A 13,753-nucleotide genomic window follows, 5' to 3' on the forward strand; every position below is an offset into this window, starting at 1 on the left:
GTAGCACACACTTAGGCCTTTTGCACACGACCGTATGCCCTCCAAAACATACGGTCCGTGAGCGGGCCATATGTCCCGGAGCGGCATTGATCGTGCACATGGGAGAATATATGATAAAAGGAAAAAGAGAACAAAACGAGCGGCACTCACCGTTGATAGGCAGGTAACTTTATTCCATGGCAGGAGGGGGGTGCAAGGGTTGCAGATACAGCAGCAAGTAAGCGACAGCCGTTTCGCGCGTGTATGCGCTTCTTCTGGCTTTCCAACACTGAAGAGGTCACGGCACCTTCTTATAGTGCACAGGAAGCCGCATCATCGCAGTAATTTGCTTAATTACTAAGTAATCAACACCTGGCCTCTCAAGAAGGGAGGGCAGGGATTTCAGTCAGGCGGGACCTCTTCAATGATGTAAGGTGCATATGTGAACATACATAAACCAATAAGAACAAATCAAAATACGAAAATACAATAAGCAAGAGTGGTTCATTACAAAAATACGCTCATATCTATTTTTTCATTTAGTCCCAGCGGACCCAATGCATCCGTGCGTAGGATCCATATAGTTTCTCTTCTCAGAAGCTCCCTTTCTCTGTCACCACCTCTTTCAGTGCGGTTAACTACTTCAAGGCCAGCAAAAGTCAGCACATTGGGATTTCCACTATGTGCCCTATTCACATGATCTATTAACCGCGGAACACCCTTTCCTGTTTTTAAGGAGTTTAGGTGTTCGCAGAATCTTTCAAATAAGCAGCGGATAGTTTTTCCGATGTAGAAGCGTCCGCATCTACATAAAATTATATAAACCACAAATTTGCTGCAGCAGGTAATAAGTGGAAAAACCCTATGTTCTATCCCTGCAACAGAGATCACTTGTAATTGGGAATTGAAGCTGCAGAAGGAACAGCTTCTGCAACTCCTATTCCCTTTTGGTCTCAGTTCAGACAGCCATGTGAGACGTTTTTTTCTGAAATGGCTAGTTACCACTTGATCGCGTATAGTATGGCATCTTCTAAACGCTATCACTGGTTTCATATCTTTCAATTGTTTTAGGGAATCGTCCCTCACTAGGATACTCCAATTTTTCTTTATGACCTGTTTTATCTTATCGGCCATAGGACTGAATTTAAAGGAAAAGGCAAAGGGTGGGGGCCCTTTTATTGAGGGTTTACCCTCCCTTACTTCTGTCTGATGTACTTGTGACGCTTTTGTCATAGCTTGATTCAACAAGTCTGGGGGATACCCTCTACGTCTCAGCCTAGCGCGCAGATCCTGCGCCTGTTTATCATAACTCATTGAGGTGGTATTTATACGCGCAAGTCTTCTGAATTGGCCATATGGCACTGATTGTTTTACTGTGCTTGGGTGATAGCTGGAGAAATGGAGGAGGGAGTTGGCGGCGGTCGGCTTGCGAAAACCTTCCGTCACCAACTCCCCCTCCACCACTGATACCACTACATCCAGAAACTCGATTTTATTGCCCCCAAACTGGTAAGTAAATCGCATGTTCATGTCATTCTGTGTATTCAAGTAATCCACGAAAGCCCGGAAATGTGCCTCGTCGCTGGACCATATGATGAAAACATCATCCACGAATCTGTAATAGGCATGCATATATTTCAGAAATGGATTAGAACTCGAGTACACAAAACGGTCTTCGAACCGGGCCAGGTACAGATTGGCAAAAGTACACGCCACTGGGGTCCCCATCGCGGTACCGACCCTTTGTTTATACCAGGAATCTCCGAACATAAAGGCATTGTTGGTGAGAATTAGTTTCAGGCCTTCCGTGATGAACATCTTGAGGTCCTCACTTCTATCTGTATTCTGTAGGACTTCCATCACTGCCTCAATGCCCTTATCCTGAGGGATCCGGGTATAGAGACTCTCCACATCGAGGGACACAAGTCGGAACTCCTCCTGCCACTGAATATCGGTCAGTGACCGGAGGAGGTCCGACGTGTCCCTCAGATGTGAGGGTATCATCTTAACAATAGGTCTCAAAAGCCAGTCTATGTACCTGGACACTGGTTCGGTCACTGACCCAGTCCCGGAGACAATAGGTCGCCCAGGGGGCTGGGTCAGTGACTTGTGTATTTTAGGCAAAAAATACCAGGTGGGGCGTCTCGGAAAAGTCGGAAGCAGTTTTTCTGCCTGCTGGCGTGATACTACATTTTTCTCTACGTATGTATGTAAAAACCTGCGCAGAATATTTTGGATTTTCCAAGTGGGATCAGTACACAATTTCTCATACACCTGTCTGTCATCCAATTGTCTAAGTGCTTCGGAAACATAGTAAGACTTGCTCAGTATCACTATATTACCCCCCTTGTCCGCCGGCTTCACCACTAGATCCTCTCTATTTTTCAGCCACTTTAAGGCTTTTTTCTCTGCATCTGTGAGATTATTTTCAGCACGGGGATATACCAAAGCCTTAACCTCTTCCAACACTCTTTGCTGGAAGAGGTCAATGCTAGAGCCGGCGGGCAAGGGGGGACAATAGGTGGAGCGAATGCCCCCTGTAAACGCAGAGCATTCAATATCCTGTGCCTGATCCCTCAACACGGAATCTGTCAAGGCCTCAAGGCAAGAGATTTCCTCATCGCTAAAGTTAGCATTGATGCTGAAACCTAGAGGGCCGATACTCATAGGTCGTTCCCATTCAAGGTGGATAGGAGGTATTTTGGGGGCTATAGGGTTCTCATATTCTTTTAAGGTTAAGTTTTCTGGTGGCTTTAAATAGGTCTATCTCGAATTGTACTGGATCGAACTGTTCCGTGAGACTGTAATTGAGGCCCTTATTGAGCACGCGTTCACAGTCCCGAGGCAATTCGATCCTGGACAAATTAACCACCAGAGTCTCCTCACTGACAGGTTCCTCCTCTATCGTTTCCAGGATACCTGTTTGCGTTTGTAACCTTGCTTCCCTATATTTTTGTTTTTGTTTCTTACTATTCCCTCTTCCCCTTCTAGTGCCCTGTCTAAAGGGCTCATGTCCATAGAAGAGTTGTCTGTATCATCATGGGCACTAGAGTCCGAATCTGATGTCCAGTAGTCGCTCTTCCTTCTTTTTGGACGTATCCTTGTCTGTTGTCTGTTGCCCCAGTTGAACATTTTGCCTGCGTCGTAATCTAGCTTATCACGTAAAAACTTGTCACGTTTATTTTCTTTTATGCTATTTTGTATTATGGTCAGTTTTTTATCCATTCGTTTCAAAAAGGCTTGCGATTGGCTGTCAGTATGGCGGGATGCCAAAACGGTCTTTGCTTTCTGTAATTCAGTTGTTATTTTAGCGTATTCTTTCTCGTTTTGTTTTAGCACTGTGTCCATAATGGTGAGGGAAAATTCCTGGTGGATCCGATGCCATTCAGTGACAAAAAGTGGGTCCTCTTGGAACTGGGATATTTCCTTAAAAATTCTTAAACCTCTTGGCACTCTTTTGCTTTCCTGGTAGGATTTAAGCGAGCTGACTGTCCAATAAATACGGACTTCTTTTGCAGCCATTTGTATCACTTTTCCCTCTAGAGCTTTTGTGCTGAGTATTTCGTAAATATCTTTTTGGTTGCACTGCAAGAAGTATGCGTCTGCCCCCTCTCTGCCTTCCATTACTCCCGGTTTAAGTTCAGACTCTGCTGAACTGTCCATCATATTTGGTACAGAACCAATTTGATCCATATGAGTAGGTTGCGTGTGTGCTCTACCGGAGCCAATAAGGAGCAAAGTTCAAAAAGTTCATGTAAAATGTAGAGCAGATAACCTGTGGCAGTACACCAAACCTACAATTGTTAGGATGCGACTGCCGAGGAGTGGTGCCTCACGGAGGTGCTCAGCTCGTAGCTGCAGTGAGCATATGTGGTAAAAGGAAAAAGAGAACAAAACGAGCGGCACTCACCGTTGATAGGCAGGTAACTTTATTCCATGGCAGGAGGGGGGTGCAAGGGTTGCAGATACAGCAGCAAGTAAGCGACAGCCGTTTCGCGTGTGTATGCGCTTCTTCTGGCTTTCCAACACTGAAGAGGTCACGGCACCTTCTTATAGTGCACAGGAAGCCGCATCATCGCAGTAATTTGCTTAATTACTAAGTAATCAACACCTGGCCTCTCAAGAGGGAGCGCAGGGATTTCAGTCAGGCGGGACCTCTTCAATGATGTAAGGTGCATATGTGAACATACATAAACCAATAAGAACAAGTCAAAATACGAAAATACAATAAGCAAGAGTGGTTCATTACAAAAATACGCTCATATCTATTTTTTCATTTAGTCCCAGCGGACCCAATGCATCCGTGCGTAGGATCCATATAGTTTCTCTTCTCAGAAGCTCCCTTTCTCTGTCACCACCTCTTTCAGTGCGGTTAACTACTTCAAGGCCAGCAAAAATTTAGGTTTGGTGTAGTGCCACTGGTTATCTGCTCTACATTTTACGTGCACATGGGAGTATACAGCATCTGTTGTCCCTCACTCATATATGATCTTATGAGTGCGGGACAATAGCCCCGCGGGCGGCCCGACATCCACAGCATCATTGTAATCTATGATACTGTGTATTCCCGTGCCGGGATCAATGCCGCTCCGAGACATATGGCCCGCTCACGGACCGTATGTTTTGGAGGGCATACGGTCGAGTGCAAGAGGCCTAAGTGTGTGCTACAACATGGCGGCATGAGACCGCCCCCCTCCCCCTTATTGCATTGTATTGCAGGCCACTTGATTGATTATTATTTACCCTTACTATTCTGTATGTGATTTATCTGTTTATATATACAGGTGAAACTCGAAAAATTAGAATATCGTGCAAAGTTCATTTATTTCAGTAATGCAACTTAAAAGGTGAAACTAACACATGAGCCTCATTACAGGCAAAGCGAGATATTGCAAGCCTTTATTTGTTATAATTTGGATGATTATGGCTTACAGCTTATGAAACCCCAAAGTCTCAATTTTGAGGTCCCCTTTGTTTTGTATATATTTAATCACACTTGGTAAATATTTTTATCACTTAGCCTGTTTAAGCTTATTTATTCTCAAATCGTCAAATTCACGTTAAAACAAGTACACATGTATGCTTGGCTAAGCCTGTGTATGGTGAGGTTGGGGCAAACTTGGCTGATAGCTATTTAAGTTGCACGGCCACCTTCAGGGAAAGAGAAGGTCCATCAGCAGCATCGAGGGGCGCTATCAAAGCAATCAAGGTTTTTCCATTAGGAGCATCCTTGTAAGTTTGTTCATTTAGAGCATGTAGGCGACTTAGAGAGAGGTTCACACAATGAACCAGAAATGGTGGTCACAACTCCAGATCTGGAGGACCCAACCTGATCATTTATTTGAATGGGCACCATACTACTATGTATACTACATTTCTCCTGTAGCGACCACTGGTGTTTTCAGCTGTCAGACATATGGGGATAACCTGACAACTAGAGATCAGGGAATTTCCGCTTATGAAATTTGTTCACGCTTCATTTACTGGTAAAAGGTGAATTGCGTTATGGATTCCGTTACCACGGACCATAACGCAATTCTATGACTGAATGCCTTTATAGGCATTCCGTTATTCATTCTGTCATAATAGAAGTCTATGGGCTGCATAACAGATCCGTCCAGTTTCCATTATGCAGGAGAGGACTCCCCCCTGCATAACGGAAACGGGACGGATCCGTTTTGCAGCCCATAGACTTCTATTATGACGGAATGAATAACGTGATGCCTCTAAAGGCATTCCATCATAGAATAGCGTTATTGTCCATAACGCAATTAACCTTTTATCAGTAAACAAAGTGTGAATGAATTCCAAAAATATGAAATTCGCTCATCTCTACTGACAACCAATGGATCCCCAGGTGGGACTAACCCTTTAGAAGAAACACAGTCCATATGGATGAGTCAGAATCAACTTGATGACAAGAATAATAGTTATTTGGACTATAATATTCCGGTCGGATAAAGCCACTTGTCGAAACTGATATATGGACGTGTGGGTACTTCAAGAACAACATTTGGGTCACCTCACAAAACATCAAGATCCATTTCGTGGTACACACCACTTAGTGTTTTAGGCCTTCACGGTGAACCTGGAACCATCTTAATGAAGAGGTCTTCTCTAGACTATAATATACTATCTGTTATAAAGTGGCCCTAATAAATTCTAGATCAGGGAAGATGGCTTGCCATGTCCATCATCATGAAGCTGGTTTTCTGCTTCTCATTCACTGTATGTTGTATGAAGACTTTTTGATCTTGGGCATTTATATATATTATACACCCAGTATTGTGTGGCAGGTTGACCCTTGACATCCTTAGCATTCTTTGATCACATATAATGAATCTATCCCCGGATGATCAAGATACAAAGCTATATCTACAGTTTGTATATCTTAAGTTACATTTCTAAGGAATCCGTTGTAGGCCCTATATTCCACTATAGAGTTCCTACATCAATTAATCAGAGTCTTTCTGAGCAATTACGTACGGGGGAAAAAAAGAGATGATTAGTTTTGGTGTTTGGGGTCTCATTATTATAATAATTGGCGATGTCTCACACTCCATGCACCTTTTAATCAGGAGGACGCGGTGATCCTGTGGCTTCTCTTTGTGTGCGTATGACATTATGTTCTGTGCATCCGCCGAAACGTTCACTTTTAAGGCAAATCAAAGGAGCCAGGTTAAAAATTCTACATTTGATTTTAATATTTTTTTATAAAAAAAAAAGAAAGGAAAAAAAAGCAGTTTTAGATGTAAGGATCTCGTAACTGCTGGTGGCCCTATTAATTTTGAGCCCCCCTTAAAGTGAATGACTAATGTGTACTTATTTCCTAATATATCTGCACAGCAGTTTGATACAGAGCTCCAAATCCCCTGTGTTACATCAGTGACCTGTGTCCGATACTGCCCTGTTATTTTTTTTTTGGGAACATTTTTTGTTGAACTAGTACGATTTTTTTTCTTCACCACCACTGCCCTCCTCTCCTTGCTCTGTGTACAGTTGCCCGGCTGCTTCTGCTGTAAATGCTGCTCTGCCCTCTCACTCTGTGCCTGAGCTTAGGTTCCTAGTTTTCTAGTAAAGGTTTGCTATTCTGGCTGTCTGCCTGTATACCAAACTTTTGCCTGTTAACTGACTCTGATTCCCTGCTGCCATCCCTGACCTTAGCCTATCTACCGTACTGAACCCTTGCTGCTTCCTCTGACCTTGGATAGTTTCATGGATTTGCATAAACGATGCCTGCCCTGACTCCTACCTGCGAGTATTGCCTGACACCTTGATGCTTCACACTCTGTGGCGGCCTGGTGGATCCCCTGCAGCAAAGTCCAGATCCCTGTAGGGATTCAATGGTGAATTAGGACTAGCCCAAAGTCGAACTGTCCAGGTGCCACTTTACAGCACCATACTATGGTGACATGCATGAGCCCTAATTCAGAAGTACACATTGAGGTTCCTCTCACTTTTTTTCAGGCCACAAAAGCTCACATCAAGCTGAACACCAAGAAGCTGTACCAGGCCGACGGCTACTCTGTGAAGGAGCTGCTGAAGGTCACCACTGTGTTGTACAATGCAATGAAAACCAAAGGCATAGATAACATTCAGATTGGGGAAGAGGACACGACCACCTTCAAGTTTGACTTAGGAACCAAAGTGAGTATTGTTGGATTTTCTAGTTTCTACTTTTGGGGTGGAGAGGGGGTCATGACAGTGTGAACTGTAATGGTGATCACATTGGCCCTGGAGTTGAGAGCAGTTGCAAAGAGCATCTCTTGCCCCGGAGGACCCGTCCTGTCCTGCATTACACAGCCAGCACACTCATTTGAATGTAATACCTAATTTCTCCTGTGGTGGTGCTGCAGGGAATTTGTACATTGGCTACCAGTTTGCCTCGCTGATCGCTGGAGGTCGCAGCATAAGGGTCCTTTATAGTCTGTTTATTGTCAAGGAACCCTTCTAACAAGTTGCGATTGTACAATTCGGAGAAACCCTCTGGGAGCTATTTTTTTTTTAATGATTGCATTTTACTCGTTTTGGGCTAAAAATAATTTTTTCCATTGTTCTTCATTCGAAAATAGTCAGTCCTTCTGTCACAAAAAGGTTAACTGTTTGTCTAGCTGTGTGAATGGTATCTCCTTATCTCTAAATTACTAAAGGGTCATAAACACTTATCAGTAAGATAAGAACTCAGCTACAATGAGTGTTTAGGATGTCAGAGATAAGGAGCCGTCTGTCCGCTGAGCTGCCTGGCAGAACACCGTCAAAATACAGAGCCTGCTATTAGAGAATCTCAAGGCTGTACAGAGAAAGGGGCTCAAAATTTTTGTTAAAGACCAAAAAAAAAAAACATTTTTAGCTCAAAATAAGTACAATGCAATAATAAAAAAGGTGTAGAAAGACTTTAAGTTTATTCACATCACATTGTCCACACTATATGTTGTTGCTGTTGGCTCCGGGTGCTGTCGGTCACAATTATCACTGCATGTCACCTTTTTTCTTCAGATTACTGACTTGAAGATGGCCCGACAACTTGCATCTGAAATCACCTCGAAGGGAGCATTGCTGTATGACATCTTGGGCAATGAGGCTGACCTGCGAGTAAGTAATGAACTCTCTTTTCGTAGAGAGTAGGGTAGAAATATCGATGTGTCCGAAATGAAAGGCTGGTTTAAAAGAGTGCTGAAAACATTTCCCTTGTGACACCAGGTAATTTAGGGGGTTAAAGGGGTTTTCCCGGGAGTAGAATATTGATTGCCTTTCACCAAGATAGGCCATCAATATCTGATTGGTGGGGGTTCTACTCCCGGCACCCCGGCTGATCAGCTATTGAAGGAGGCCGCAGTGCTCGAATGAGTGCTGCAGCCTCTACTAAGGCCAGTATGTTACATGGCTTATGTGCAGCTCAGTCCCATTCATTGAATGGGCTGGGGTGTAATACCAAGCACGTCCACTATAGAATGGATGGCGCTGTGCTTGCTATACTATGAGGAGGCTGCAGCGCTCACTGAAGCATCACAGTCTCGGCAATGATGCCAGGATTTGGATCACATATTGACATATCTTGAGGGTAGGTCATCAATATTGTACTCCCAGGAAAACCCCTTTAATGATAACATTTTTGTGGTTAGGTACTATATGCATTTTATTCCTAGTGCTCTAGGCTCGTGATGGGGTCACTTGTAGTTCGGTTATTAACATCCTTGGTAAAGAGCATAATTATAGCATACTTGATAGTCTAGGCTGGCGAATGGGTTAAAGGGGTATTCCTGGAATTATTGATGACCTCCTCAGGATGGCTTATCAATATCTGATAGGCGGGGTGTAACGGACCATTTCCGCAGACAAGGGGTTAAAATCCATTTAGGCGATATGCCCCTTTTCTGAGAGACAGGCACAGCTACTGCAGAACACCCAACTCCCGAACTGGATACAAAATAGCACTCCAAACTGGAACCTCACGAATAGCTGCTAGCAGACGAACAGGAATCAGCTTACACTCCTGGCAATCAGTCTCTAACAGCATACAGTGGATCCCCCCAATAACGAGACAAGGCTCCGTGTTGAGGGTCAAGCAGTGGTCTGACTGTACTTCAAGTACAGCCTCTTTTATTCATAAACCACAAACATAGTACTGCCCACAGGGGTTTGAAATACAACCAATCAGTAATTTACAACACATACAATGTAAGTACAGCAACCAATCGTTCACGCCCCCAGAGACCAGAAGGGAGACTGCGACACAGGACAGATACAACATATCCCCACAATGCATCATGGTTTCCTCCTCTCTGTCCCGGAGACAACCGAGGAGCAATCCAATTATCTCTCAGGACAAAGGGAAATCGCCAATACACATGTGGATACAACAGGACAGAAATCACCATTTAAACACACAATGGGACAATGGCACAATAGAAACACACCCAGTATATTCCTCCCAACCTGACAAGTTACACTTATTATAAATTGTTACAACTTTGTGAGTTTACATTGTCCATACATATAACTTACATCAATTTAAACAGTATAACTTGGCGACAAACCTATCCAAAATTCACTTGAATAGGTTCAGGGGTTTAAAAGTTAGTATGGGCCATAATCCTGAGGCAAGAGGCTTTTAAACAGGCCTCTCCAAAACCCAGTGGCGAGGTTGGTTTCGCCACATGGGGGTCTAACTCCTGGCACCCACGCCGATCAGCTGTTTGAAGCAGCCTCTTCATACCACAGCGCCATACATTGTTTAGTGACTGTTTTTGGTATTGCAGCCCAATCCAATTCACTTGAATAGGATTGTTCTGATGAAAGCCCATGTGACCGATGGACCTGGTGACACAGGCTGAGTAGGGTGCCTCACCTTAGCGCCGTGACCCCTTTCAACAGCCGACCAGTGGGGGTGTCGGGAGTTGGGTCCCTACCAATTAGATATTGATGACTCTAATATCTGTGGACCCCACATATCAGCACCTCTGGTCATAGCTGTGTAAGTCTACTTTCACACTGGCGTTTTGGCTTTCCGTTTGTGAGATCCGTTCAGGGCTCTCACACGCGGTCCAAAACGGATCAGTTTTGCCCTAATGCATTCTGAATGGATAAGGATCCGCTCAGAATGCATCAGTTTGCCTCCGTTCCGTCTCCATTCCGCTCTGGAGGCTGCTTGCAGCGTTTTGGTGTCCGTCTGATAAAACTGAGCCAAACAGATCCGTTCACAATATAAGTCAATGGGGACGGATCCGTTTTCACTGACACAATCTGGCACAATAGAAAACGGAATCGTCCTCCATTGACTTTCGATGGTGTTCAAGACGGATCCGTTTTGGCTATGTTTAATACAAACGGATCCATTCTGAACGGATGCAGACGGTTGTATTATCTGAACGGATCCTCGCAAAACGCGAGTGTGAAAGTAGCCTAATATATTTACCAATTACTTTTTTTTTTTTTTTTGCACCTGCCGAGGTGACACAGACTAGCCACGTAGTGATCGGTGGCATACATGTTTATAATGAGCTATCTGACGCAGTGTATGCACACAGTGACTGCCATGGTGCCACCGTGAGCCCATTACTCACACCTGCAAATGAGCTGTACCTTGGTGTGATGGATTGCATTGCTCACAGTACCGAGCTCCGTGATGCTCCCCTCCCCCCATTCCTTACACTCAGAGATTTAAATAGCCAGTGCTGAGAGCTAACAAGTCCTGAAGAACGTCAGATGAAGGTGGAGGCCTGTAAGACTGCAGATCGTCTTAGTATGTGCAGGGGCCATTGCTTCTTGTGGGATGTTAGACGGCATATTCTGGCCACCAGTCCTGTATTATGTCCGACTCCCATAGCCTAGACCAGGGATGGCCGGCAGGTATGTCTGTCAGCCTTACAGCCAACCTAGTGTTGTGAGCCCAGTGCTCAGTGATGCCCCCAGTAAAATGCTCCAATCTCCTACATTTTCCATGCCGCTTTCTGTACTGCCAGGTATCTGCTGCAGTGAGAGTACCGTGACTAGCACTTGTCTCTCTCACTCTGGTGTTTAGTATAGGGTGGTGGGGATGCCGCTGTGAAACTAAAATCTATGCAGAAATCTGACTTAGAATATATTCTACATTTTTCAAACCACCAGCACCTGGAGGCACCGTATTTTTCAATCCATAAGACTCGCCGGACCATAAGATGCACCTATGATAGGACCCCTAGCTCCATCAGACCTCATATCAGACCCCTATCATACCCCCATTCCTCCTCAGACCCATCCTCAGTTCAGACCTCTATCGGACCCCCAAGCTCCATCAGACCTCTGTATCAGACCCCCATTCCCCCTCAGACCTCAGATCAGACCCCTAAGCTACATCAGAGGAAAAGAAAAAGAACTTTCCTCTCCTTCTCCAGATGGCGCTGAAACTCACCGCTCCCTGGTCTTCTGCCAGCCTAGCGCTGCACGGTCACCTGACATTGCACAACATCAGGTCATAGTGCTCGCCTACGTGCACTACCTCCTGATCTATACACAGTTAGGACACGTATAGTGCAGCGCCTGGAGGAAGACCAGAGAATGGTGAGTACAGCCAGCGCAGCGCTACACTCACCGTTCCCGGCGCATTCTGCATACTGATGACTGCTTCCATAAGGAAGCGTTCATTACTATTCACTCCATAAGACCCACTGCCACTTTCTCCCCCACTTTTGAGGGGAAAAGTGCGTCTTATGGAGTGAAAAATACGTGGGATAAGTGGAAATTTTAATACACTGAGGAAGGAGAAAGGAATTTTGTTTAATACCAGTAGTTCAGAGTCCACAAAGAAATGACGCCAGAAGTCATGTGGGAGGGAGACTGAGAAGGTTCTTGGAGCCCTGGAAGGAAACCCATTCAAGCTCTTGGTTTTTAAATATCTTGTCTTAGGGTTCCATGATTCCATTCTTAGGAGATTCTCCCACAAATTTCATACCTAAGGCAGTTCAAAACTCAGAGACAATTACTGGAAAAAGCAATATTGGATTTGGTAGACATGGAGGTACTGGTTCCTGTTCCCCAAGATCAGATAGGTACAAGATATTACTCTACAGTTTTCTTGGTTCGCAAGCCAAATGGAAAATATAATTTACGGTAATAATAAACGTAAGCGGATTAAACAAGTGGCTGAGTTACGAGAAGTTCAAAGTGGACTTAGTAAAGTCAACAGTTGTACATGTAGTAGTACATGTCCTACAGGAGGGGGTGTTCATGGCTTCTCTGGACCTTAAAGATGCGTATCGCCATATCCTTATCCTTTCTTCTCACCAGACGTACAGATGCCATGTTGGCTAGTAGAAAAGTGACAACATGTCAGATATAGCGTAAGATCCGGACGAAGTATTTATCCTGGTGTAGGTCTTCTGCAGAATATAAGATGCATATCCCCTCAATTTTAGATTTTTTACAGCAAGGATTTAATAAAGGTCTGAAGCCTAGTACATCAAAGGTTGAAGTATCTGCTCTGGGCGTCATGTTTTATGAGAAGATAGCCGATAATCCTTGGATAATAAGATTCTTGAAAGGTACGGATTGACTCAGACCCAGAATTAGACCTTCTGTATCCCCTTGGAGTTTAAATCTTGTTTTATCCAGATTGACTCTTCCGGTCTTTGTACCATTGGTGGAGATTGGGTTAAAATATTTAACCCTTAAGACTGTGTTTTTGGTAGAAGGATAAACAAAATCCAGGCTTTTTCAGTCAAGGAACCCTTCTTCATTCTTAGGGATGATAGGGTGATCTTAAAATGTGATTATTCTTTCTTACCTAAAGTAGTGTCCGATTTTCACAGATGAGAGGAGGTTGTTCTTCGTTCTTTTTGTGAAAACCTGAAAACTGAGATGGGGGTGAGATTCTTTCATAAATTGAATGTTAGAAGATGTTGTGTTCTTCAATAATTTGGAGGCCACTAAATCTTGGAGGAAAAGTCTGAAAGTCTCTATTCCATTCCAAGGAAACAAGAAAGGGATGAAGGCATCTAAATCATCGATTTGCTTGATGGATTAGGTTAGCCATTTGGGAGCCTTACAAAAACATGGAGAAAGACGCACCAGGGAGTCAACCAGAGCGGTCTCAGCCTCTTGGGCGGAGAAGGCATCAGCCTCTATTGAACAAACTTGTAGGGCAGCGACTTGGGCCAGCCCTCATATTTTTGTAAAACACTACAGATCTGTCTTTTGGAAGAAAGGTTTTACAGGCAGTAATCTCACCCTGAAAATAATAGAATTTATCTGGGAAATCTCATGGATAAGGTGCTGTCGTGGAGGATGAAGAGAAAAG

At 44.2% G+C, this 13,753-nt stretch overlaps 1 protein-coding gene across 1 annotated transcript in view; it reads left to right on the top strand.

Moving 5' to 3' along the window:
* CLUAP1 (clusterin associated protein 1) overlaps positions 1-13,753 on the top strand; it is a 75,871-nt gene that overhangs the window by 26,815 nt on the left and 35,303 nt on the right. The window contains exons 4-5 of the mRNA XM_040441798.1: positions 7,447-7,626; positions 8,476-8,571. Of these exons, the coding sequence (XP_040297732.1) occupies positions 7,447-7,626; positions 8,476-8,571 (276 nt within the window). The remainder of the gene's footprint in view (positions 1-7,446; positions 7,627-8,475; positions 8,572-13,753) is intronic.

This window comes from Bufo bufo, chromosome 7 (assembly GCF_905171765.1).
Source record: "Bufo bufo chromosome 7, aBufBuf1.1, whole genome shotgun sequence".
Lineage (NCBI taxonomy): Eukaryota > Metazoa > Chordata > Amphibia > Anura > Bufonidae > Bufo > Bufo bufo.